The sequence below is a fragment of the Muntiacus reevesi genome, chromosome 20 (assembly GCF_963930625.1).
Source record: "Muntiacus reevesi chromosome 20, mMunRee1.1, whole genome shotgun sequence".
NCBI classification, from domain to species: domain Eukaryota; kingdom Metazoa; phylum Chordata; class Mammalia; order Artiodactyla; family Cervidae; genus Muntiacus; species Muntiacus reevesi.
Window position 1 is genome coordinate 50,636,572 of NC_089268.1, and position 27,677 is coordinate 50,664,248.

Genomic DNA, 27,677 nt, shown 5'->3' on the forward strand with positions numbered 1-27,677 from the left:
TGTCACATCAATTTCCTACAGAGAAGGAAAGAGAAATATGTGATGTTCCAGCTACTATTGTTTGACTTTCAGAATCTTGGGTGGGGTCAACATTTCCTTATTTTTTTATGAAACATTGATTGGGATTTCTTGTCAGAGATGATGAGGGTTAAAAATTATTGTACAATTTTATCACTAGTTATCCTACTGGGCAGCAAAAATGGTAAGGCTGAGGTCTTAGGCTATTGGTGTCAACTAATAAAAACCTACTGGATAACACAGGGAACTCAATACTCTATAATGACCTAAAGAATCTATAAAAGAATGTAAAAAAGAGTGGATATGACATTCGCTTTGCTGTACGCCTGAAACTAACAAGGCATTATAAATCAACTAGACTCCAGCAAAAATTAATTTTAAAAATACTACTTTTAGGGACTTCCCTGGTGGTCCCGTGGTTAGGACTTTGCCTTCCAATGCAAAGGGGTGTGGGTTCAACCCCTGATCTGGGAGATAGGATCCCACATGCCTCTACACCAAAACATAAAAACAGAAGCAATACCGTAACAAAGTCAATAAAGACTTTAAACATGGTCTACATCAAAAAACATCTTAAATAACATCTTTGTGCCAGGCACCTAAAAATGAGATGCATCATCTTATTTTAATCCTCACACCTACCTTATGTCCTAGCACCCTATTTATAGATGAGGAAACTGAGGCCGGCAAAGGTCAGAAAGCAGGCCCCAGGTGCACAGCCAGAGTGGAACTTATGCCTGCTTGATTTCAGAGGCCTTGTGTCTGGATTATACTATAGAACTAGTCCTTCAGTGATTTCTTTGTAATCAGATGCTTCTAACACCTTGACCGTATACAGACGTATTTATAGGATTACTGTAATTAGAAAAGCTTTTTAAACTGTTTAAAATGCCTTGTGAGAAAAACTCCTTTTCATGTTGCTGAAGATCTAACTTCATCTTCTGGACCCACAGCAAAGATTATCACGACAACGACAAGCGGGGACTCTGCTAAGCAGGGTCTGCAGTCTGGGAGCGGGTCTCACCAGTATCAACCTCAGGGTCTGGATACCTTTCTCGGAGCCAAGAACGGGTCACCTTCTTTCTCATATTGTAGTCTGTGTCGTCCCACTTCGTTGATTCCTGCCCCAGACGAGTGTTTTTGTGGTGTTTGCACCTAGCATCGAAACTCCTCAGATGTAAACTTGGTCCTCTTCGGTCCAGCGTTCAGACAGCGGGGGCTGAAGGAAAGGTCCCTGAGCCAGGTGTGAAGGACAGCAGGGCTTAGACTCTCGGGCCTGTGGGTTTTTCATCTTGAAAGTCAAAATGCACCGTCAGGAAAGCTCTTTTCTGCCCAGCGTCCCCTCTCCTGCCAGTAGCCGGGGTGAAATGGAAACACCAGCCCACGTGGCAAAGGCACCATGGAGAATCTCACGCTGTTTCGTTTATACAAACACAGCATTTCAGTGGCTTCTATTTGAGGTACAAAATTTTATTTTAATTAGTCCATTAAAATATTGTCTGCTTTTTGCCTTTGACACTGATTAGTTAACCTGTTTGGAATTTAGAGAACAGTGATCACAACTGATGCATCTGGAAAAGAAATCACCCCGCCCCTTCCCACAGCTGGGGGCCATCTCCCCCTCCAGTTTTCCACTATCTGACTGGATGAGAACTTTTTTTTTTTTTACTTTGGTTATAACAGGCACTTATGTGGAGAAGACAGTGTAAAATTAGAAAGCTGACTTAGGTTATGTTCTCTGAATTTTTTTTTTCCCTTGCTCAAACAAAACTCCCAGAAACCAGAATGAATAGCATGAAGATTATGGGATAATATGAAAGAAAAAAAAAGGTCTTTCTCAAATCTCTCTTCTCTCCTTTTCAAAGCCCAGTTAGGCTTCTTGTTGGCTTGGGCCTCGGCCACGAATAGGTCGTCCTGCGAAGTGGGTGGTTTGCTGTAGGTTCCTTTTTCCACACTCCAGCTGTGAAAGGCAGGAAGTGATTTCTATGCAGACACAGTACCCCCTGTATCAGGGAGAAAAGAAGTCCTAGTCACCGCAGGCAGCAGGCGGCCTCCGGCTGTGGGAGCGCCTGGGGGCTTAGTTCTGGCTGATGCGGATCAAGCAGTTGACCAGGTCTATCCGCGAGCACAGGTAGAGCGCGAAGGCCAGCTTCCCCACCGTGGCCCCCTTGCTGCCTTCGCGCATCAGCCACTTTTGCAGCATCTGGTAAACCTTCTCTTTGAGTCCATCTCGCTCGTAGTCGTGGTCGATTTCATCGATCTGAGACTCAGAGAAACCCAGCTTACGGGCACAGTTTTTCCAGTGTTTCCCCAGATTCTCCCTGACCGGATCCAGGTGTTTATCAGTCAGACTGGTGGTGTTATCTGCCGAACAGAAAAGAGGAGAAAGCGTTGCGCTATGGCCAATGAGCACTGGCTTCAAACACCTGTATAAAGTACAGAGCACAGGAGTCAGTAGACAAGGTAACTTCCCAGGCTCTGGCTGTGGCTCCCTGGATGATCCTCACCTACCTACCAGCCCACGCGAGGACCTGCTTCCTCCTGGGAGCTGCCCCCTGAGCCTGCAGCCTCTGTTTACACGACACCTTCATGACGTCAAGGGGAAAACACCGTTTTTGTTCCTTTTGGGCCTTTCCTGCTTACATCTGGCCAGAGTTAAGGTCACTCAACTCAGGATACCTTCACCCAGTGGTGTGCATTCCTCTTACCTGGTCAAGGAAGCTGAGGCCACCGCGTGGAAACTGTTTTGAGTGCACCGTCTCTTCATGGGTGCCGTATTTCTGGGCTCATCCCTCCCCCGACCCGCTGAGTCCTCCTCTCTCCTAGACCTCTCTCTCCTTCCTGGCTCCTTCCTCTCAGGCTTTCGTAAAAATAATAAAATGAAGCAAATAAAAGTATAAACCCACCACAAACAAGCCATATTCCATGATGTTCAGTAAGGGGAGTAATAAAAAGACACCTCATCCCCCCTGCAGATCACCCATTCTTTCCTCGGCTCCCACAGCGCAGCTCCGGCCGTCACCACCAGATGTCAGCCTCCCGGCAGAGTCTGTCAGTGCTTCACCAGGAGAGGGGCCCTGTCACCCCAAAAGTTAGGAACCGCTGCTCTAGTATACTAAAGACTAGCTTTGAGAGGGCCTGATGGGTTGGCCAACTAAGGCCGAGAGCCACACGTGGCCGCCTGCTCGTTTTTGTAGACCAGGTCACTGGAACCTGGCCACACCCCTTCGAGCGCACACTGCCCGTGGCCCCTGGCACTGCAGTGTCACCCGTGCGTGTGCTCCGATTAGTCGCTCAGTCGTGGCCGACTCTGCGGCCCCGGGGCTGTAGCCCACCAGGCGCCTCTGTCCATGCGATTCTCCAGGCGAGAAGACTGGAGTGGGTTGCCATGCCCTCCTCCAGGGGACCTTCCCTACCCAGGGATCCAGCCCAGTCCCCCACACTGCAGGCGGATTCTTTACTATCTGGGCCAGCAGGGAGGCCCACAAGGAAGCAGTGTCAACGGAGCAGCTACAACAGAGATGGCAGGGCCCTTGATTAAAAAAAAAAGAATGCCAATCCTGGGGTTAATTAGAAAGCTGGGTTCTTAAGTCACCCTGTTTTTCCCAAGTTGTGTTTTGGGATTAATGTTATGAGGCTGTATAGTGGAACCCCATAAGAGAAAGCCCTCTAATTTTTATTATGCAAGTGCAGCTGAGGGCATAGTCTTCTGTCTTTTACGGAATCCCTCTTGATGAGGGCCTGATGAGCTCCTGGGTCTGGGTGGTCCTATTGATGATGATGTGTTTAACACTTTTATAGATCTTACTATGTGCCAGACAGTGTATAAGTGCTTTATTTGTATTGACTCATTTCACTTTCACAGCAAACCCATGAATTGGATATTCTAATTACGTCCTCGGTACACATAAATAAGTTACACAGTAATTCTATGGAAATTACATGAGGAGCAATAGGGCATCTGCAGGGAGAATAATCAGAAATATTAGGTGAGAAAGTTCAAGGTTGCTGCAGATGCGTCCTTGAAGGGCATCTTACCAAAGATAGCTTGGTACTTAGAAGCCGGCTCTTCTTTCAAGTTCATGTACGTGCTGTCCAGTACCGATGAACTCATGCCACCAATCTCCATGTAATTGCTGTCGCCAATCTGAATGCCAGAACTGTTGTATATGGTATACTTTGCAGACTCATCTAGTTAGAAAGAAACGCAGAGATAAGTAGTAAATCTAGACTGCAAGGAAGAGAAAAAAGTACAGCCTGGTAAAAGGGGTGGGACTCGACTCTAAATGCTTAAGTTAAATTATTTATCCTCCGCCACCACTTGAAATTTTCTTCTTTAAAAGTTGGCTGAATCATCTCATATCCATTAGGTTGGAAACTATCAAAAACACAGAAAACAACCAGTGTCAGCGAGGGTGTGGAGAAACTGGAACCTCTGTGCGCTGCTGGTATATAAAATGATGCGGCCACTGTGGTAACCAGTGGTGGTTCCTCAAAAACTTTAAAAAACTGCCATACGATGCAGGAATTCTACTCATATATGCCCCAAAGAACTGAAAGCAGGGTCTTAATCAGATATCTATACACGCGTGTTCATAGCATTATTCCTAACAGCCAAAAAGTGGAAGCACCCAAGTGTCCATCAACAGATGAACAGATAAACAAAATGTGGTCCATTCTGGATGGACCACATAATAGTAACACATTACTATTTCGCCTTAAAATAAGGGAATTCTGGCACAGGATGTAGCATGGATGAACCTCGAGGACACTGTCTCCAGTGAAGTAAGCCAGTCACAAAAGGAGAAATGCCATACACCTCTACTTATCTGAGGTCCCTAGAGTCATCAGATTCGTAGAGACAGAAAGTGGAAGGTTGGCTGCCTGGGGCTGGGAAGGAGGGAGAAAGGGGTGTTAGTGTCTGATGGGGACAGGTTCAGGTTGGGAAGAAGGAAGAGTTCTGGAGGGATGGTTGCCCAACAATGTTTTCATCACAAACGGTAGTCTCTGGCCTGGATGAGATAAAGGATGAACATGTCTGAGGCTTACTTCTTACCCTTCAGAAAACAGCAAGCAAGTGAAAGAATACAGGCAGTTACTTCCCCTTACATCAGAGCCTGGACACGGTGGACCACTGAGACTGGGCTTAGAGCGGAGGATCCCCCCCCTGGAGGCCAGGCTCTGTCACCCCGCACGTGTGGGTAGCTGCCTGAAGCCCACCGGAACAAACAGCCTAGGCTGAGGGATCTGATGAGACTGTTCTGGGGTGGCCAGGTGCATCTGGCAGCCGAAGACTCCAAACGGCTTGACCTCTGTCACCTTCTAGTTTATGACAGAGCTAGTGGCTGGCTTTATTTTCAGGAAAATTTAACAGAACAGTGTGACTGCAAGGCCTGTTTACCTCTTGATGGCAAGGAGGTGAATGGAATGGTGGGTGTGTTCCCCAGGAGGTTGGTCTCAGGCACCGGAGTTTTATATAGGCTTGGCACGTGGCCAGGGTTTGGCCCATACCAAACTCGTGGACTCATGGTCCCTAGGTCCACTGGTCTCACTCTAAGCTCAAGCGGACGGAATGATCCATCTCTGCAGTATGGTGACTGGGGTTGGCCGCTCAGCCCTGCAGGCTGCTGGGCTGCGCTGGTGAGATTCGTCACACCGGGGTAGGCGAGGCCTTTTACCCCTGGGCCCTGAGCGCTCTCATAAGGTCTCTGTTGCGCGAAAGGGTCGTGGGAGACCCTGCGCCGCCTCTCCTCGCTGCTGTAGGCTGCGCTCGGTCCGGGCTGCTCTTTCGTCCGCCTGTCCATGCGGCTGCCGTAGAGGTGGTAGTTGGCCTCCTCCTGGAGTTTACTGTGCAGCAGGAAGTCGTCCTCCTCCGGCTGGTGATCCGGGGCGGGGGCAAACCAGGACTCCTCCACGGGGCCTATCCCAAAGCCCTGCGAGCTGTGCAGAGAGCCGGGCTGTTCCGTGGCTGGAAAGGAATGACCAGAATCGGAAAGAGCATCACGGAACACGAAGAAGTGAAACAGACCCCGGGCACCATTAGGGATCTGTGCCTTGGGTAACAGACTGAAAACTCTCAGAACAAATAAAAAGTATTTACTCGCTGGTCTTCCTCCTGCAAGCTGCATAGGTGGTAAGTGGCCACCCCTGCTGCTGGTGAGAGAGGACAAGAAAAGTGATAACCAAGCAGCAGAAAAGTGGGTGTTGCAGGAATGACTAAGGAAGAAAGGGACTTGTGCTGGAGCAGAGCAGTTGTCTCCCTGGTGTGATGAAGGCTGGAAGATAAGAACGGCAGCAGCTCTGAGCTAAGCATTGCCGTGGATTCTTTTCTTCTTTAAAAGCCTTGTAAGACTAGGAGTGGGCTTCCCGGGTGGTACTGGTGGTAAAGAACCCGCCTGCCAGTGCAGGAGATGCAGGAGACGTGGGTTCGATCCCTGGGTCAGGAAGATCCCCTGGAGGAGGAAATGGCAACCCACTCCAGCATACTTGCCTGGAGAATCCCATGGACAGAGGAGCCTGGCAGACTACAGTCCACAGGGTTGCAGAGTCAGACACGACTGAAGTGACTTAGCACAAAACACCAGGAGCAATTATTACCGTGATGATGGATGAGGCTCACAGTAAGTTGGGTAATTTGCCCCAGAACAGACAACTGATGAGTGGCTTTAATTTCTGAAACTCTGCTCTGCCTTTTGTTATAATGAGGAAAGTACCCCTGCTCGACTCCGAAGCCAGCCTCCCTGCACGCCCTGCTCGCCCCCAACCTTCTCGAGGGCTTTGCTCCTACCTGTGTTCCTATCTTTTTCATGAACTGTCACTCCCTCCCTATCCGGTATATTAGGCCTCTTGTGTTCGGATACTTTATGATTTTGATGAACCTGTTGTTACCTAGTATTTCAAATATATGTATCTTGAAAGTGAAAGTTGCTCAGTCGTGTCCGACTCTTGGCGACCCCATAGACTATACGGTCCATGGAATTCTCCAGGCCAGAATAATGCAGTGGGTAGCCTTTCCCTTCTCCAGGGGATCTTTCCAATCCAGGGATCAAACCCAGGTCTCCCACATTGCAGGCAGATTCTTTACCAGTTGAGCCACAAGGGAAACCCATATGTATCTTATGTACATAAGATGTGTATCTTAACTCCAAGTATGTTATAAATTCCTTTAAGACAGGCATTAAATTTTACAGCTTCTGTTTCTCATACAACTGTAAATAGCATTTTATGCAGTTGTGTGAGTGAATGAGCAAACAAGTATATAAATAGATTTTCAATCACAATATAAGTTACCTGAATTTGACCTGCTTGGCGCTACTGCCACACAGTCAATTTGGAGAGACTTCATTCTCTTTACAATTTCATTTTGGCCTGGAAACTCTTTCTAGAATTAAGAGCATAACAACATACTTTAGGTAAACAGCAGAAAATAGTTCCCCAAAAAATTGTTACGAGAATGAATTTTTCAGAAGCTAGAAATTTCACATAGTTCTTACAAGCAGTAAATATTAAAAAAATATATAGACTTTTTTTCCTAAATAGCCACAACAATCTTAATAAAGATTCCTGATTTCAAAACTCACTACATGGCTACAGTAATCAAAACAGTGTGGTACTGGACTAAGGAAAGACATACAGACCAATGAATATAATGAAACCAAAATAAACCCTTGCATATAAAGCCAATTGATTTTTTTTTTTAATTTCTTTTTATTATTTATCACGACTGAGCAGCTGAGAGCTCTCATGCACAAAGAGTCACACTCTGTGGTTTTGCGATTTTTCACTTACAATAAGTCTTGAAGATCTTTCCGTATCATTTGTTAGTTTCCACCACTCCTAAATGATTATATAGTTACTAACCATAACTTAGTATATCTTCTTAGAAACATCTGGGTGATTTCCAAATTTATATATTTCCAAATTTTAAGTCTCACAAAGGTGCAAACATCTGAGGCTAAATCTTTGAGCATGAACAGGATAGATTACCATGTAGAGCTGCAGCAAAAGTTCATGCTTAAAAGTCTGATAAATACTTCACATTTCAATAAACTTCACCAACTTACACTTTTACTAATACTGCCTGAAAGTGTCTACTACTTTGCATTTTCACCAACACTTGATATATCAGTCTTTCAAAACTGTTGTTGATCTAATGGATGAAAAATTATAATGAATTCACTTTGCTTTTCTGTTAGTGAAATCACATATCTTTTCCAATCTTTATCGTCCATTGGCGGATTCAGCTTCTTTGTATTTTATTCAGGATTTTCAAAACCATGTTGTTAAGTGAAATCATTGTGTAGTTTTCCTTTCTTGTATCTGCCTTTCAGGTTTGGGAATCAAAATTATGCTCATCTCATAAAATGAGCTTAGGAGAGTTCCCTCTTCTGTTATCCAGACAAGTTGTATAACATCGGGGTAACTTCACTGAATATTTGATAGAAATTGCTGATGAAGCTATGTGGTTGTGGAATTTTCTTGTGAGACTGCTTAACTCTTTTTTTTTTTTTTTCAATTTGTCATTTGTCTTTTTATTTTGCTTTTAGTAAGTTTTAAATTTTTATATAAGCAAATCTGTCTCTCTTTCTTCAGCAGTTTCTGGATTTTAATAGGAAAACAGTTACAGGAGTATTCAGGTTTTCTGTCTCTAGTTGAGCCGCTTTAGCTAAATTATACAGCTGATCCTTGAACAGCACAGGAGTGGAGCACTCACCTCACTCACAGTCGAAAATCCAAACCTATGTTGACAGCCGGCCCTCTGTATTTGTGGTGCCATGTCACAAATTCGACCAAGTGACGATCATGTATTTATTGAGAAAAATCTGAGTATAAATGGACCTATGCAGTTCAAATCTGTGTTGTTCAAAGGCCAGCAGACTCAGGCTGCTCTCCTTCTGGTGAAGTGAGGCTTTTGTCACAGTGAGAGAGCCCTGAGCGCTTCGCTCATGCCTTCCTGCTTTAGCGACTGTCTTCCATGGTGTTTTCACTTTGATGTGATTGCTCCCTTGGTTTGCACCGGATACCTCTCTGTTGCAGTGTAGGCGTCCCTCAAAAGCCTGGCAGTTCTTGACTGTCTGTCTGTCTTTAAAATCTCTTGTTTCCTGCCTGTTTCATTTACCACAGTCTGTCTTTCATGATTAGAGCAATATGTTAAGACTTAGGACGATAGCTTGTTTCCTGAGCATGTGAGTGGGGAAGGTCCCTGCTCCTCTTGGCTGGTTAGCTGGCTGCGGTCTCTGACATACCATTCTGATCCTGGGCAGGGTCTATTCCCATCTGCTGCTCAGCACGGTGGAGCTGGGGGAAGAGCCAACTTCTAAAACAAACACAAGCATGGCTCCCGGGTGACAATGCCCACCAGCGCGCCACGTGACATTTGTTCTTCTGTACGTTGACCCAAGACTTCCTCCTCCAGTATTTCTTGAGTATTATATTTGGGTTAACCTTTTGAAACTCTTTTCCTGTTATATATCTCAAAAGAGAATTCTGTTGGCTTTTTAATCTTTCAAGAATTCTTCAAAATGACTGATCCACCTATGGTTATTTTCCATCCTATTCCAGTAATGCTGTGCTTATCTTTTTCCATATTGCTAGATATATTTTCCTCTCATTTCATTTGTTTTGACAGAGGAGTGGGTTCAGTAATGCTGACTTGATGATATCTGCATTAAACTGCTAATTTTGCTTTTCTGTGGTTACCAAGCCGTGCCGTGTGTTGCTCTTGGTCACTCGGTCATGTCCGACTCTGGAACCTCATGGACTGTAGCCCCCCAGGCGCCTCTGTCCATGAGGATCCTCCAGGTGAGGGTACTGAAGTGGGTTGCCATGCCCTCCTCCAGGGGACCTTCCCGTTACCCAGCGGCTTACCGCACATCTCGGTAGTGACGTGTCATGCTGTGGTTTCATGACTGATGCGGTATATGCTTTAATATGTTGTCATTTTCAGCACCTACTGTGTTACCTACCTTTAAACTCTTCACGTCCTCTTCTACATGTTCTTCTAATTTACTTGAATAAAAAGGCCTAAATTTTTCTTCAATGCCTATACATTAAAAAAAAAAAAGCACTTTAAAATTTCTTAAGTATTTTATAAAAATTAAAATATTAACAGTCTACTATCTTTGAATTACGTGCCTTAATCTGTGGGCAAAGCAATAGAATAAAAATTTAAATGCCGAATCACTTTCATAAATAGACAAACAAGACTAATTTCTATGCAGACAGAACGAAGGCTGGGATACCACTGGAAAGAAACCAAGGGCTCCTGGCTAACAGAATGCAGTTTTATGTAGTTGCTCTGCTGCAGCACGAAGCCCTGCCTAAGAGGGTTAACATCCAAATGAAAAAGGAAGGGTGGGCTCCTTGTTTCTGTCCCTCTGGCGTCAGAGGTGATAACAGGATGGAACACTCAGGGTAGGGATCTGGTATAAAGACTCGGAGAAACAAGGTACCGGAAGAGGGTTCAACAAATGGCGGTGGAACAAGGCAAAAAAGAGAAAACAAAATTCAACCTAAGTATCACACCTCGTGCAAAAATTAACTCGACATGGATCATGGTATTTTCCCAATAAGACATAAACTAAATAAATGGCAAGAAAGACAACCTAACATTTAGTTCTGTGCTGTCATTCTTTTGTTGGCAATAATGAATTTTCTTTGACAATCATTAAAAAAAGAACACAGACTTAAATGTAAAACTCTTAAGATTTTCAGAAAAAAAGGAAGAAAGTATTTTGGGTCTAATCCTGACAGTGTCCTCAGACTTGACACCAAAATCATCATCCACAACAGGAGCGGTTAATGAATAAGACTTCATCAAAATAGAAACTTTCAGTCTGTGAAAGATCCAGAGAAGAGAATGGAAAAAAAAAACAAGTGCCAGGCTGGGAGAAGATAACTGAGAATCACATGTCCAAGGAAGGAACACTGTATGTAATATACAGAGAACACTCTACATTCAACAGTGAAAAGACAAACTCCAATTAGAAAGTAGGCAAAGGACATGGGGTGACGCTGCACGGTGGAAGAGACACAGATGGCAAACACACGCCTGAGATGCTCACCAGCGTGAGCCCCCGGAGAAGGGAAACCAGGCCACAGTGAGCTATCGCTCCATACCTGCCAGAGGGGCTAAATTACAAAGTGGCAACACCGCCAAGGGTGGTAAGGATGCAGAGAAACTGGATCACTTGTACGTAGCTGGTGAGAATATAAAATGGCACAGCCACTCTGGAAAACAGTTTGGCAGGGTGTTTTCTTTTGGCCACGCTGCATGGCTTTTGGGATCTTACTTAGGTCCCCAGCCAGGGATTGAACCTGGACCTCGGCACTGACAGCATGGAGTCCTAACCACTGGACAGCCAGGGGATTCCCAGATTGGCAGTTTCTTTTAAGAAAAAACTAAACATGAAACTACCTGCTGCTGCTGAGTCGCTTCAGTCGTGTCTGACTCTGTGCGACCCCACAGACGGCAGCCCACCAGGCTCCCAGTCCCTGGGATTCTCCAGGCAAGAACACTGGAGTGGGTTGCCATTTCCTTCTCCAACGCATGAAGGTGAAACCTGAAAGTGAAGTCGCTCAGTCGTGTCTGACTCTTAGCGACCCCATGCACTGCAGCCTACCAGGCTCCTCCATCCATGGGATTTTCCAGGCAAGAGTACTGGAGTGGGGTGCCATTGCCTTCTCTGTGAAACTATCTATGACTTACTTATTTAACTCCTGGGTACTTATTCTAGAGAAATATTTACATTCACACAAAAACCTGTAACGTGAGTATCCATGGCAGCTTTACTCCTGTGAATAGCAGCAGGAGGGACCCTTGTGGAGATGGTGGTGTGTTGTATCTGACTGTGTCAGGGTCAGTATTCCAGCTGTGGTCTGTACTGAGTCTGGCCAGATTGTGATCTTTGGAGGAAGCTAGGTAAAAGGGTACACGGGATGTCTGCATTATTTCTTACAACTGCATGTAGATCTACAATTATCTCAGAAGAAGAATTTTAGTTTAAAAAAGTGAAAAAGGCACGAGAAGAAACCAGGCCGGGACAAGATGCAGGCTGAGTGAGTGAGAAAGCAGGCAGCGAGTCAGTCATCCCTGCAGCCCTCTGGTGGGAGTGGCTGGTGGGGTTTCCATTCTGTTTCCTCAGAGCAGGAATACAAGTGCAGAACCCCCTGCAGGCTCCTAAGTTCCTTCCTGCTCTTTATTTCTTCCTAACCCAATTTTTTCTTTTCCTCTGCCTCCAGGACCTTAGCAAGGTCCTAGGGGACCCAGGGGGATGAGAAGAGGTACACAGATGTGACAAACCCCAGTCCCTTTTCTTCTCCTCTTGCTCTCAGCCCAATGCAGATGGCAAATAATGCTCCCAGAGATGCCAGCCACACACAGGGAGGAAACGAGATCAAAGAAGCTAGGAAGTCAGACGGCCGGGAAGCACCCCAGCATCCGGCAGCAGGTGACTGGACAGACACGGTGCGGTCCTCACACCGTAGAACACCGCTCAGCAGGAAACAGGAGGAGATCCTGATGGGCTATGACCTGGAGGAGCCCTGAAGACACTGCGCAGTGAACCAGGACAAACACTAGGATTCTACCTCCATGGGGGACCCCGTGTAGCCAAGTTCACAGAGACAGACAGGAGGATGGCAGCTGCCAGGGGCAGGGGGGTGGGGAGTCAGTGTTGAACAGGTACGGTTTCAGGTGGGGAAGGTGAAGACACTGAATGTGCTAAATGCTGCTGAACTGTGGTGTTGGAGAAGACTCTTCAGAGTCCCTTGAACAGAAAGGAGATTAAACCAGTCAGTCCTAAAGGAAATCAACCCTGAATATTCACTGGAAGGACTGGTGCTGAAGCTAAAGCTCCAGTACTTTGGCCACCTGATGGGAAGAGTTGACTCACTGGAAAAGACCCTGATGCTGGGAAAGATTGAAGGTAGGAGGACAAGGGGACGACAGAGGATGAATGAAGGTAGGAGGACAAGGGGACGACAGAGGATGAGATGGCTGGATGGCATCACCGACTTGATGGACATGACTTTGAGCAAGCTTCAGAAGTTGGTGATGGACAGGGAGGCCTGGTGTGCTGCAGTCTGTGGGTTTGCAAAGAGTCGGACACAACTGAACTGGACTGAACACCTAAAAATGATTACAGTGGTAAATTATGTGTCACGTATATTTTAATACAATTTAAAAAATTTAACTATGGGGAAAAATACCACCAGGAAACAAGAGGACCTTATATGCCTTCATGTTTGGGAGAGGGATGGCAGCTTTTCTTCAAACAAAGACTTTGGAATCTAGAAAATCAGTTTGAAATCAGGAGTGGAACCTGCTTTCCTAAAAACTCCAAGTACTGCCTGTCAGCCTCACTAGGAAGCCGGCCACGTGGGAGGGGGCGGTGCCGGCGTGGGGGGACTCACCCGCAAACGTGGGTCGGTTGTCCGGGTTCACCTCCCAGCACTGCTTCATGATGTCGATGACCTCCCGTGGGCAGAACTCTATGATGTCCTCCACATCCGGCCTGTTCCCAGACTTGATGCACAGTATCAGCTGCTGCTCACAGATGGCATCTACAGAGCAAACGGGAAGGAGAGCTGAGGCTTTCAGGTCCCGCTCCTCTCGGGCAGGGAGGTGACAGAACCTGGACCAAGCCACTGATCTCTCATGGTTACATCAGGGAGGGGCAGGATGCCCTGGGACGATGAGCGGACCTATTTCTCTGCAGAGATGATCAAACAGGTGAAAGATTCATGGCAGAGCTGACTCCTGGCAGACGACTGAATGTGTAAATAAAGCCAGTGCCACACTCCAGATTTTAATACAGAGACAGATAGGGGACAGCTCAGTTGAATAAGGGTGACTTAAAATACAGAGCGATACTGGCTATTCAAGAAGTGAGCACAAAGGGTTCTGGTGACAGGACCACCACTGGAAGGTCAGAGAAGGCTTTGCTGAGTCCAAAAGAATAAACAGGAGTTATCCAGGTAAGGAACTGGGAAGGAGGATTCACAGAGGAAGATTTCAGGCCAAGAATGCAGGATCTGAACAGATTGGGAGTTGCAGAAATCAAGATGTGTCTGGAAATTATGACTGGCTCAGCGTAACTGGGCATGTTGGCTGAAGCGAGTGAGGGAACAGTTTAGCCAAATCAGAAAGGACCCTGTGCTCCATACTGAGGGGTTTAACTTGATCCTGAATGTCAAGAGTGTCTTGGAAGGATTTTAAACATGATTGAGAGGTTTGATCGGCCTGTTTGACAGCAGTGTGAACAGCAGCGGCACGAGGAGCCTGCCACAGAGGGTTTGAACTGGACAGGATCCTCTGGAGACAGACACGGATGTATCTTGAATCTGATACACCTGGAGGTCACAGTTTTTTGTTTGTTTCTGGCCATGCTGTGCAGTTTGCAGGATCTTAGTTCCCTAACCAGGGACTGAATCCCAGCCCTTAGCAATGGAAGTGCGAGTTCCAACCAGTGGACCGCCAGGGACTCCCAAATTCACAAGTTTCAATGTCTGAGTGGATGTGGGAGGGCAAGGCTGAGTCTGGCGACTGAGGTTCTTGGTTGGGCAGCTTGGTTGGTGGATGGTGACACCATTTTCTGGATGTAAGAGCAGAGCTGAGTGAGCCACTCGGGCAGTGTGGAGAACATGGATTTGTTTTGGGGGATACTGCTTTGGCGGTCCTCTGGTACGTGGACACGATCTAACAGACAGGAGGATGTCCAGGCCACCACTGGAGGTTTGAGTGGCATCAGCAAAGAGGGGATTGAACCCTGGGAGCTGACAATCACCCAGGAAGAGCAGGCAGGAAGAGGGCCATTAGTTCAGGTTCTTAACACACTGACCTAGAGAAGGAAATGGCAACCCAGTCCAGTATTCTTGCCTGGAAAACCCCATGGACGGAGGAGCCTGGCAGGAGGAGCCTACAGGCAGGACGGGGTCGCAAAGAGTTGGACATGACTGAGCGACTTCACTTTAAGACACTGAAGAACAGCTACTTATGCACCTGTTCCCCTGCACAGATGCTGTCGTTCTCATCTTTACAGACTCAGTCTGAGTAGAGAGCCCATAGTAAGTACTGAAAAGAAACAATTCCTGAACGAAGGAGTGAGTGGATGGATGAAAGTACAGAGTGTATGCCCTGAAAGTCCTCATAAGGAGAACCAAGCAAGCCTTCCTGTCTGGAAGGAAGCCTAGATTGTTGAGCACCTCGCAAGCTGAGATGCACTGTCCAAGCTCCGATCTGTCCTATGACCCCCGATTCCTAAATCGAGATTATGTATCCATTCCACAAACACTTGCCGAGTACCCACTACGTTCTGTGTGTAGATACCGGGGGAAGAGCAGTGAATGGATGAGATGTGGTCCCGGCCTCCGTGGAGCTCACAGTCCGGTGGGTGATACAGACATTGAACAAACAGTGATAAACCTCCACGACCTCACTGCAGGCTGTTACCCCACTGAACAATCCCCGTCGGGCCCCAGCCCCCCTCTTCTATCGACGCCTTACTCTCGTATGGCTCCTTGTTGGCGAAGATGGCCCAGAGCACGATGGCGAAGCTGAAGATGTCGGACTTCTCGGAGGGCCTGGAGTTGACGTCGTTCAGGTGCTCGGGGGCCATGTAGTGCAGCGTGCCGCCCTTCCCGGCGCCGCCGCCCGCCTTCCTCTGCTCGTTGTGCTCCTCCTTCGTCAGCTTGCTCCAGGTCTTGAAGGAAGCGACGCCGAGGTCAGCTATCTGCAGGAGAGCAAGGCAGCGGGATGCTTCTGTGACGGCAGCAGGCAAATCAGATCTGTCTTTACATCGGGGCTTATCCAAGAGATGAAGGGACTCTAACACTGGCAGATATGGCTGCACCAGACAGGTTTAAAACAGCTACCTCAAAAAAAAAAAACAAAAAAAAAAACACAGCTACCTCAAAAAAAAAATAGCTACCTCTGAACAGACTAATAGAAACCATATGTCCTCAGCCATCTGGAAAATCTCGCATAAGAAAAGCCTGTGTGAAATTCTGGTGTCTCGATTCTTATGCAATATCTGGGTGGGGGGGGGGGTGGTTGATGGGGAGAAAAGCAGAAGATATTCCTGAGAAGAACAACCAGACATGTTTATTCTGACTCCTCACACCCCTCATTTATTCTGCATGTTTTCGACTGTTTGAGGCTAGGGAAAACAGGTGGTCTCCTGTCAGCAGGTTTGTATAGCAGGCGGTACTGCACCTTCCGTTTCCCCCAAAGGTGTCCAGAAGCCCACGGGTGTGCATTTCCAAGGATCCCAAAGACACACTGAGGATAAGGACTGTGGCGCTACTGCTGCTGAGTTGGGAGCCTGAACCTGAGAGAAGATGGGATGTGGAGGACGGGAAAGACAGACAAAAAGGCAAAGAAAAAATACCCAGGTCAGACACAGAACACAGAGGGGGGCGGCAGGGCAGAACAACAGAACAATACAGTTAAGACACCAGAAGCGGCAGTTTCACTTTTGCTTCAGGGAATCCAAGCATTTGGGGATGATTTCTGGCATGTGATTGTCTAAAATCCTCAAATTCTAACCCACATCATAAGAGGTAAGTTATTAACGTAAAGAACCTTCTTTTAAAGACACAGGGGGAAAAGAAAACCCCAAAAAACAAACCCTGTCCAGGGCTGGAACAGAGCGCTAGAAGCAGAATCTTCTGGTAAAGGGATGCCTGGGTAAGCAGTTCCTGCCTCCTCCCCCCAGTTCCACTTCCCCTTTCAGACCCTCGTGCTCGGCTGGGATTCCTGCTGCCAAAGCTGACCTGACTTGACGCTGCGCCTAGAGGACAAAAGAAAACCCTCCCTCTTTTTCCTTTGACTACAGTGGACAGAGTTTGCAAAAGGAAACGGATTTTTAAAAGGACACATAAGTAAAGGAGTAAATGAAGATAGCCACCTCCGCCAAGTCTCTCTCCATTCCCTGGCAGAGCACCGTCACCAGGGAGGAGTTGGGCGGGCTCTGCTCTTGGCACACGTCGTGTCCAGAAGAAGGACTTACACTGAGAATCAGAACCGCGCCGATCCCCCAGAAGCCCTGCCTGAGGTTTACCTTGATGTGGAAGTCACTGTCAACGAGGATATTTTCTGGCTTGAGGTCCTTGTGTATCACCCCTTCTCCGTGTAAGTAGCGCATCCCTTCGATGGTCTCCATGATGATCCTCCCTTTCACGGACAGGGGGATGCTGATCTGAAACGAGTGACAGCGTGGGAGACGGAAAGGGGCTCAAAGCGGCCAGAGCACCAGTTTCCTTCAAGAGCGGTGGATCCGGACCTGAGGACGTAGACGGCAGCTTCCCCTCCGTCAGGCCCCGAAGATGCGTCCCGACCACCTCGCAGGCTGAGCGCGCCTCCCCTGCTCCCACAGCTCTGTGGGCGTGTCTGTCAACACACCACCACACCGGACATTCACATCCCGACCTGCGCCGCGTTATCCGTCTGTGTCATACTTGCTATTGCTTCCTGAGCAAACAGCACAGGCCTTGCCCTTAACAGGTACATACACTCGTTTTTTTGACCGCCCCACAGGGCAGGCAGGGATCTTAGTTCCCCGACCGGGGATCAAACCCGTGCCCCCGGGAAGTGGAGGCAGGGAGTCTCAACCACTGGACCACCGGGAAAGTCCAGGCACCTACACTTTCTAAAATCGCGTTAAAGTTATTTGGCTGTGGCAAACAGGATGAATCTTGCTGTTGGAAACCTTCCTCATCCAGTGTTGCTCTTCCTGAGAAAACCCAAAGCACCAGCCGCTCACACAGGACTCCGAGGCCCAGGGGCTGGCGGCCGGGCGCGGCGTACCTGGGCCTTGAGCACGCGCATGAGGTCGCCCTGCTCCATGTACTCCATCACCAGCGAGTAGCTGCCCTCCTCCATGATGACGCCCAGCAGCTTGACCACGCGGCGGTGCCGCAGCCGGTGCATCATGCGGCCCTCCTCCAGGAGGGCCTCGTTGTACCTGGGGGCGGGGCGGGGGTCAGGCCGCGCGAGCCTGGGGCTGCCCCTGCTTCCGGGGCACCGCGGCCCGGGCGCCGGAAGCGCGGCCCAAGGGCCAATCAGCGCGAAGCTGGTGACGCGCCGCGAGGAAGGGCGGCCGGGAAACGAGGGCCGCGCTGGACAGGGAACTAACCCGCGGCCTCTCTCAGCCACTGGCGAGAACAGAGGGAATAAACCAGCTTCACCGACTGCCTCAGAGAGAGCGTTCCTGGACGCTGTGACTCCTGGACCAGGGCTTCGCCCCGTCCTCGGGGCTGGTCCTCACCCACCGTGGAGCGGGGCCCTCGCTCCCTCCTGCCTGCTCCTCCCATCCTCTTCCCAGCGCCCCTGCGTCGCCCGGGGCCGCCTCCTCTCTGTTCCCTCCTCTTCGGTTTTCTGTTATTTACCAGCTCGGAGCTCTCCCCTAGCCCGCGTCTGAATGCTCATGAGTCAGGGATGTCAATGACCGCCCTGCAGGGTCTTCCGACGCGAAGCCTCAGGGCTGACCCTTGCACCCAGGTCCGTCTCGTCAAGGCTGTGCCGCCCGATCCCACCGCCCTGGCACATCGCGTGGCCCGCCCAGCGCTGCCCCGACTCACTCGGTGCGCTTGGGGCCCGTGTACACCTTCTTCAGGATCACGAGGCCGTGGGTTCTGTGTAAACACAGGCACACCTTCCCGAAGCCCCCACTGTCCAGGTCTGCCTGCTCCAGGAAGTCCGTAGAGCTCATCTTAATGTCGTCCAGGGACATGGCTGCTTTCCTTCTGAAGGGTCAGAACGCCCGGAAACACACGATCCTGAGAAGAGACGAGTCAGTACAGTCAGCACAGACAAGTCTCACTCAAACGGTGTCTATAAAGCTCCGCCACCTGCTCGGTGCGCCTTTATTTTTTGAAGGCAGATTTACAGTCTCTAAGATGAATGTTTTTCCTATCTCCAGGAATCACAGAAGACCACAACCTTTCTTCCTTAGACTTTCATTTCTACCAACATGGAAGATTAAGAAAATCTAAAAACGCCTCTTAGAAAGGGCCCGTGTATATTGGGTACAGTAACGCAAACATCCGATCCTGCACAGGTAGGCTCAGCAGAAAGGAAAAGGGCTCTGGGGACTGAAGGCCAGCAGTCCGTGGGCAGGGCCGTGTGGTGGCTGCTGTGGGCCCAGTGTGTGCGTCTCCCCAGATTCGCGGGGTCCAGCCCAAATTCCAGTGTGATGGCATGGAGGACGTGGGGCCGGGCGGTGACTGGGTCTGTGAAGGCGCCCTCATGAATGAGATCAGAGTCCTTACAACAGACCCGACAGAGCTTGCTTCCTGCCTCTGTCTCTCCACCCCGTGAGTACAAGAGGACGGCCAGCATCTGCAAACCAGGAAGCGGGCTGTCACCAGACACTCCAGACTCCAGAACAGTGAGAAACCACTGTCTCCTATTTAAGCCACCCCATCTGTGGGAATTTGTTACAGCAGCTGAACTGACTAAGACAGTGGCCTGATGGGGCACGCCAGCCTCAACATCCAAAGGTCAGGGTTTGAAACTCAGCCGGAGGCAGGAGCTGAGGTCAGGACATGCAAGAAGAGGGCTGGAACAAAGACTCCCCCCAACACTGCACTTCGCAGTGCGCCCCCTACCCCACAGCGAAAGGGTGGATGACAGAAAAAGCAACTCACCAGCAGAACTTTTGTCTTAGACTGGGATTGGGGAATGAAAAAAAAATTCTGTGTCAGTTCATAGCCTTGGGCCTCTCTTCTAATAGATTTGGGCTTTAAATTTATACTCCTCTTAGCTCTCATGGTCAAGATCCCCCAAATTAAGAACTTTTATATAGAAAGTGGTCACAGGCTGATGACATCTCTGGGTTATAAGGCTAAGGAAAACAAAACACCTCCAAGCCAGACAAGAGTCCCACAAATAAAGCCTAACTTAACATGAGCTCCCTTTACAAAATTATAAAACAACAAAAAAAGCAAACGAAAAAAGTTCACAATGAGTGAAGTCCCACAGGTATTACAAAAAGCTGTATTAGGCACCAAAGAAGTTCAGGCAATTAAAACTAGTGAATAGCTTTAGAAATAAACAGGCTTAAAAGTAATTATGAACAACAACAAAAATAAATTTGAAGGCTATGAAAAGAACAGTGCATGATCTAAAAAGGACAGGAAGATGGGGAAAGGGTGAGGAACTGGCCATCAAGTGTACAGTATATAGACTCTCAAATGCAACTATTTGCCTCATCCTTCTCCCCTTCTTCTTTGGTTCATTTATTTTCCCCAGACTGAAACGGAGAATAAAAATCCCTGGGGTCCAACGTGTGACAGCACTGCACCCCTACCAGAGTGTCCAGAGTGAAAAACGTCACCACCACATGCCAGGGAACAGGATTTCACACATCGGTGGTGGGAACACAAAATGGTACCAGCACTTGGAGAAAAGCTCCGGCAGTTTCTTATAAAACATGTACTTACACGATGACCAAGCAAGTCACCCTAAGTTGGGGCCATCTGTGTTCTTGGCTCCTTTGTAAGTTAATTGATCATATATGTGTGGGTTTATTTCTGGGCTCTATTCAGGTCCCTTGATCTACATGTGTGTGTCCATGCTGGCAGCATACTGTTTGGATTACTGTAGCTTTGTAAGACAGTTTGAAACTGGGAAGTGTGGCATCTCCAGCTTTGTTTTCTCAAGATTGCTTTGATGACTTGGGGTCTTTGTGGTTCCATACAAATTTTAGGATTATCTGTTCAATTTCTGTGAAAAATGTCATCGGAATTTTTACAGGAACTGCACTCAAATCTGTAGAATGGACTGTATAACAATATTAATGCTCCCTATTCTAATAGTCCATATTTCCATTTATTTGTATCTGCAGTTTCTTTTCTTAATATCTGATAGTTTTCAGTTACATCTTTTACCTCTCTGGTTAACATAATTTCTAGGTATCTTATTCTTTTTGATGTAATTATAAATGGAATTGTTTTTTCAATTTCTCTGATAGCACATTTTATTAGTATATAGAAATGCAAAATACTTTTGTATACTGATTTCCCTGGTGGCTTATATGGTAATGTCTGCAATGTGGGAAATCCAGGTTCAATCCCTGGGTCGGAAAGATCCCCTGGAGAAGGGAATGGTTACCCCTCCAGTATTCTTGCCTGGAGAATCCCATGGACAGAGGATCCTGGCGGGCTATAGCCCATGGGGTTCCAAAGAGACAGATATGACTAAGCGACTAACATTTACTTACTTAGTGACTTTGTATCCTACAACATTGCTGAAATTGTTCATTAGTTCTAACAGCTTTTTGATGGAGTGTTTTAGAGTTTTCTATGTATCTCACATGATCTGCAAACAGTGACAGCTTTATTTCTTCCTTTCCCATTCACATGCCTTTTCTTGCCTAATGGATCTGGTTAGAACTTCTAATACTATGTTGAATAAAACTGCCAAGAGTGGGCACCCTTGTCTTGTTCCTGATTTGTTTTGTTTGGCAGCACCACACATGTGGTTTGTGGGATCTTAGTTCCTGGACCAGGGATTCTACTCAGGCCCTCAACAGTGGGAGCAGAGTCCTAACCACTGGGCCACCAAGGAATTCCCCTTTTATTCCTGATCTTAAGAAGCTTTCAGTTTTTGTCGAGCATGATGTTAGCTGTGGGTGTTAAAACCTAACTTGGCACTTTGAAATTTTTCGTACAATGTTGGGATGGGAAGCTTTTTTTTTAAGTGGCTGAAGGGGTTTCTGAAATGCCCAGGCTGAGGGCAGCTGTCGGCGGCCCGCTGCAGTCTGGCTCAGGTAACCAGCCTTCTACATCCCGCACAGTCTTCTGTGGGCCCCGCCACTCCCACAGAGCTCACGTGTCAGCACGGCAGACGACACTCGGAGCCCTTTTCCCGTAACGGAGGCATTCCCAAGTAAGAGGAAGTAGCCTCTGGAAAGCAGCACATCTTCGGGGCAGAGACACGGGTTGCGGGGAGGCTGCCCAGTGAAGGGCGTGACCATGGCGGGCGGGAGGCAGGGCCCGAAGGCGAGGAGCTAGAGCTGGCACAACGGTGAGGAGCGCACGGGCTTTGCTCGCGGTGAACGCTACCGCTAATTTGTCAGTCCCTGGGTAACTTACACAAGCCCCGATTTCCTCATTTGCAAAAGGAAACAATAATGACTGCCTCACAGACTGGTAAGAAGTATATGAGAAGAAACGTGCACACACACTGGCCGCCTGCGGTGTGGGTCCGGCTATGACTGGCCCACCCGTCTACCCCTACTCGTCATGTTCACACTGTTTCCCGGGCTGTGAGAATGGGGGTGAGCAGCTGGGATCCACTCTTCTCAGCAGCTCTCTATGGCCCAGTCCTTGCGAAACAGGGTGGGGGTGTCCACTCTCCCCTACAAGCTTCTGTGGGCACATTCTTCTCCTGGCTAAAAGCTGTTCCTCCTTCAGGTCTCAGAAACGTCATTTCCTCAGAGGAGCCATCCTATGTCTTCCCATTAGACATTTTCACAGTGCCCAGTACTTTGAAACAGACAGCTATAATTTGGGAGTTATTTCAATTAAGCTCACAGAAGGCAGGAAACTGTCTTATGCACTATCTACAGTGCCCAGCACATAACCTGGCATAAGGCAGTTGGTCATTAAATGCATAATTTTTTTTTTAAAAAGAGAACTATTTAATCATCCAAAAATAAATGAATTATAGCACATTCATAAAATGTAGTATTATATAGTCAATACATGAACAGGTAGATGGCTAGGTACACATATAGCTATATGTACAGGAAAAAAAGACACAGTGAAAGACACCTAAATGTTAGCAAGGATATCTGGATGGTCAGGTGACTTTTATTTCTTCTTTACACATTTATTACATTTTGCAATTTTTATACAAATTACCTTTATAATAAAATTTCCTTTTTAAAAGGGAGTTAAGTTCCTCCCTCAGTAATTCTTTATCCTAAGGAATCAAATCAGAGACACTGATACAGATTATGTACAAGGATATTCCCAGGAACATTAGATAGAACAGCAAAACCACATAATACATACAACTGACCTATACATAACATGGGAGAGTAAGTTATGCCTCACTCACACTATGAAAGTCATCTAGCAGTTTTCAAAAATGATGTCATGTGTGAATGTTTAGTGGGCTTCCCCAGTAGCTCAGCTGGTAAAGAATCTGCCTGCAATGCAGGAGACCCTGGTTCGATTCCTGGGTCAGGAAGTTCCCCTGGAGAAGGGACAGGCTACCCACTCCAGTATTCTTAGGCTTTCCTGGTGACTTAGCTGGTAAAAAAAATCTGCCTGCCATGTGGGAGACCTGGGTTCCATCCCTGGGTCGGGAAGATCCCCTGGAGGAGGGCATGGCAACCCACTCCAGTATTCTTGCCTGGAGAATCCCATGGACAGAGGAGCCTGGTGGGCTACAGTCCACGGGGTCGCAAAGAGTCGGACATTACTGGGTGGCTAAGCACAGCATGAATGTTTAGTAAGATTAAAACAGGCTCCCAGACAGCACAGAAACAGGCAGGAGTTATAACCGTGCCCTGAACTACGACCACAGGGCGTTAAGACTCAGTAGATGAGGACTTCTGCCCGCTCTCTGTCCTCTGGCCGGGTCTCCTCTCTCCAGAGCTGCCAAGACCAACTGGGACCTGCTGCGGCTCCCGCAGGAGCAGCGCAGCTCCAGGCGGAGGGGCCTCCAGGTGCCCTCAGCTCTGTGAGGCTGGCTCCTGACCCCAGCCAGCCCTCCTCGCCTGTGGTTTGCTGGTTTAGCCTGGTCTTACTTCACCTTGTGCACCTTTTGCATGGTTTCCAAGGACTTCTTTTGTTTTTATTGCCCCCCCCCCCCATTTCCCCATGAATGATTCAACTCTATAAGCACTGAATATCTTAGGAGGGACTGATGAGTGGCTTAGATACCCAAGAGTCACAGAAACTCTGAAAGTAGGCAAGTAGAAAGTCACACTGTAAAGTCACGTTACAGAGTAATTAATGAACACACGCTAACCTGTCATATCATCCTATGATCAAGTACTTTCAACAGAGAATATAATGGTCCATTTTAATGGATTTTCAAAATGTTTTCTGCATAAGTGTACTTAATTCAGGGATTTAAGGAAGGAAATCTCCACTGAAATTAATTGAAAATTCCAAGAACCTCACAAATTATCTGTAAGTCTATATATAAAAACATTCATATCTACATTCAATTTTGTCAGCTATACTTCAGTAAAACTGGGGGAAAATACAAATTACTAACAATATATAACATCAAAAAGCCAGGCAAAATTAATCTACAATATTAACAGTCAGGGTAGTAGTTAAAACAAGGTGGAAGCAGGAGGCAGGGAAGGGGAGGAAGTGCGGGGGAGTGATGGCAACTCTTGTTTCTTCTTAATGTTCACTTTAGGACACTTAAAGAGAGTCAAACAGTTAGGATGTGTGTTCTTTTCTGTGTAGCGCAATAAATAAATTTTTTAAAAGTTAAAAAATTTCGTATTTACCTTTTAAGTGGTTGACAGCGATTTTTTCAATTTTTCAGTGAGGACCATACATGATGAGTCTGACAGAAAATACTGGCTACCCAACTATCATGCCCCCCTTTTCCTCTGCAGATGGATCTCTGTTTTTACTCAGGCATCCAATGGGAATCTCTCCAGGTTCTTTTATTTTAACTGCTTGATGCTTTGCCTCAGATAAACAAGAGCTCTGAGCAAGAGAGAAGACTGCAAGAGTTCAACCCAGTGTTATCTTGCACATGATGACCCTCTGAAGTACCAACTTATTAATACATCGGCTCCAAGTTACAAATTAAGAAACTAAAATTTGGAGTTTAATGATTCACCTAGAGTAACAGATCCCAGAACTGAGCCTTAATGTCTTCACTCAAATTTCCACTATCAGTTCACTGACACATGCTACTTCTCCAGAGAGCAAACAATAATTTATCTTCATTAAAATCAGATGCAAAGACCTAATCTTACAATTCTGCTCACCTATACTAAATAAGTATGCTACAGTCAGAAACATAGGGAAAGTACAAACTAAAATTTAAAAACATATGAAAACATGTGGTTCAAAATCAGTATTCTACAGGTTAACACGATCATTTTTGCCAAAGTATAACATCCAACCAAAGCATGGGAAGCTGTGTTTTTTCAAATCCCCAGATCATACTGGTGGTATTACCACGTTGTCGATTAATAAGCATCCAAGAAAAATTTTCAATTTTGGAAACTGTTATTTAGGGATTTTTCTTTATTCTCATGAATATTCTGAAAGAGCAATGTATCTGTGGTGCTCAATACAGCTCAGTGAGAGAAACATGCAAATTACAGTTAATCGTTATAGCTGTTTTATCAGTAATAATAATTACAATGATGAGATACCTCAATGTTTTAAACAAGCTTCCTCTCTACCTTTTGTGTTTAGAAGGGTGCAGTTTCCCAAATTTATAATTGACTACAATTTCCTCCCCACTCTTGCACCTACGTACCTGATGGTTACAAAATGCAGATCAAGTAAGAAGTCACGCCTGCCTTGATTTCTTCATGTGTGAATGGAGGGAGAAGTAATAGCGGTTCTACTGCAAAGCCGGTTGAGTGTAACGGGCCTCGGGCTTTGTCCAGGACACACAAGAGCTCCGAGCAAGGAAGAGCCGAGGGAACAGCGAAAGACAAAAAAATGAACAGCCAACCCCGCCTCTGTGGGAGGCTGTCCAGTGTGAGGAAAAAGGGTGGTGCTGACCCTCTTCAAAACTCTGAAGAGGCTACGAGAGCGTGTGTGCGCTCGGTCACTTCGTAAAAGCACGCGCCACCGGGTGACGACGCCCTTCCCGCCGTGCCCGTCCACCCTTCTTTTCCAGCTCTCGTCGAAGACGGCGCAGGAAGGCGTCTGACGGCGTCGCGAGCAGCGGCGGCCCCGGCGCCCCCGTCAGAGGCCCTGCCCCAGGGCGGGCGCTGAGGCCTGGCCCCAGGGCGCCCGCGTGACCCGGGGCGGCAAGAGCTCGTAACGACATCGCAGGGAAGACCCGCCACCTCCCCCGACACCACAGCGCAGACCACGTGACGGGCCGTCTCCACGTCACGCAGTTATCGCGCCGGAGCCAAATCTCCTCCCGGTCCCGCCAGACCCAAATTCCCGGCGAGACGAGACCACGCCGGCACCGCCGACAGTGGGCAGTTGGGCGCCCGACTTCCGGGAACTCGCGGGCCACACCCACCACTCTACGGGCCCACCATTTGACTTCCGGGAAGTCGCGGGCCACGCCCACCACCCTGCAGGCCCACCACCCGACCTCCAGGAACATCGCGGGCCACGCCCACCGCCCGACCTCCAGGAACATCGCGGGCCACGCCCACCGCCCGAACTCCCGGAGCCGCGTCGCCCGCCCTCCACCCACCGGAAGCAGAAGCCCCGCCCCCTGCCGGAAGCCAGCCCGAGAGACTGGTCCGGGCCCGGCGGTCCCGCGCTGACGCACCGAGAGATTTGCTTTCGCTTCCGCGGGAGACTTCCTGAGGCCCCAGGCCGGGTGAGGACGGAGGCGGCGGGGCAGCCTGGAGTTGCTCCGACGCCCGGCAGCCTGGCCGGCGCAGGCCGGGGTGGCACGCCGGGCCCGATAAGGGGTCTCCGGGGCGGAGCCGTAGGCTGGGAGGCGGGCGGGGGCCGCCCCGCCCTGCCTTCACCGTGCTCGGCTCCGCGGGCCAGCCGTCCGTCGCGTGCTGTCTGGCGGTCGGCGCGCTCGGAATCCTCGCGGAGTGGGCCCACTGGGGCCCCGCGCTCCGGGTTCGGCGCTCCGGGACGCCGGTCCGGTGTCCGCGCCGCCCGCGCTTCGACTGAGGGAGCCCGACCGGCGGAGGGCGTGGACTGCTCGCTCCGCCTCCGCTCCTGCCCTGGAGGAGGGTGGGGAGAGCGCCCGCCCCGCGGCCGGAGAGACCTCCGGGCCGGTTCTGAAACCCCGGGGCGCGCTCAGATTGAGGATCGCGCTCTCAGGGCGGTTTGGGAGGCCGAGAGACGGAGGAAATGCGCCGAGTCACAGAAACCTGCCGGGCGCGGCAGGCAGGGCCGGAGGCAATGGGCTGCTTCCCCGGGGGATTCTGATCTCTGCAGGTCAGCAGCGCGGGAACCCTAGGCAGCAAGCTCCCAGGCATTTATCTCCTTCACCTGCAAAGTGGGTGTAATCTCTTCTGTGGGACTGCGGAGGAAGCAGCATCATACGAGGATGGTTGGGAAATCTGACGCAAAATGGGAAAGGGTTGCTATAGTGTTATGAGGAAAAGTGAATTATATATATAGCATGATTACATACTATAAAAAGATATCTGGAGATAATGAGATGCCGCAAACTAAGAAAATATTTTCAGAAAGCATAACTGATAAAATATTGTTATCCAAAATATACTAAAAATGCAAGAAAAGGAAAAATGCAGTTGAGAATAGGCAAAAGATCTCAACAGACACCTCACCATACAAATAACAAGTAAGTATATGAAAAGATGCTCAATGTTATAGGATATTAGGAAACTGTAACTTTGTAAAACCAATGAGATGCCAGCACATATTGTCTGCCTAAAATAAATTGACTGCCAACTATTTCTCTAGCATAAACAAGTTTATTATGAAAAGAACTGCAATTTGAGCTCTGCCACCCTGGGAACTCCCAGCAGAAATGGAGAGAACACCTT

At 48.2% G+C, this 27,677-nt stretch overlaps 1 protein-coding gene across 3 annotated transcripts; it reads right to left on the bottom strand.

The window, feature by feature from the left end:
- Positions 1–1,467: 1,467 nt before the first annotated feature.
- Positions 1,468–27,145, bottom strand: RIPK1 (receptor interacting serine/threonine kinase 1). 3 transcript variants are annotated; one of them, XM_065913404.1, is made up of 11 exons: positions 26,474–27,145; positions 18,598–18,795; positions 17,825–17,981; positions 17,079–17,216; positions 15,524–15,749; positions 13,432–13,581; positions 9,984–10,060; positions 7,309–7,399; positions 5,420–5,986; positions 4,057–4,209; positions 1,468–2,382 (listed from the first exon to the last, which is right to left on the bottom strand). In XM_065913404.1, the coding sequence occupies exons 2-11, from the start codon at positions 18,747–18,749 to the stop codon at positions 2,096–2,098; spliced, it is 1,998 nt and encodes a 665-aa protein (XP_065769476.1). In that variant the 5' UTR covers positions 18,750–18,795; positions 26,474–27,145; the 3' UTR covers positions 1,468–2,095. The 3 variants fall into 3 exon arrangements, with proteins under 3 accessions (XP_065769476.1, XP_065769475.1, XP_065769477.1); XM_065913403.1 differs by lacking the exon at positions 26,474–27,145 and adding an exon at positions 25,490–26,265; XM_065913405.1 differs by lacking the exons at positions 17,825–17,981; positions 26,474–27,145 and having other exon boundaries at positions 18,598–18,723.
- Positions 27,146–27,677: the final 532 nt, after the last annotated feature.

Coding starts and splice junctions, on each gene's coding strand:
- RIPK1 (XM_065913404.1), bottom strand. CDS start 18,749: ATGTCCCTGGACGACATTAAGATGAGCTCTACGGACTTCCTGGAGCAG. Junction 17,217..17,824: donor TGCGCGTGCTCAAGGCCCAG/GTACGCCGCGCC, acceptor CACTCGTTTCAG/ATCAGCATCCCCCTGTCCGT. Junction 2,383..4,056: donor TAAGTACCAAGCTATCTTTG/GTAAGATGCCCT, acceptor TCTGTTCGGCAG/ATAACACCACCAGTCTGACT.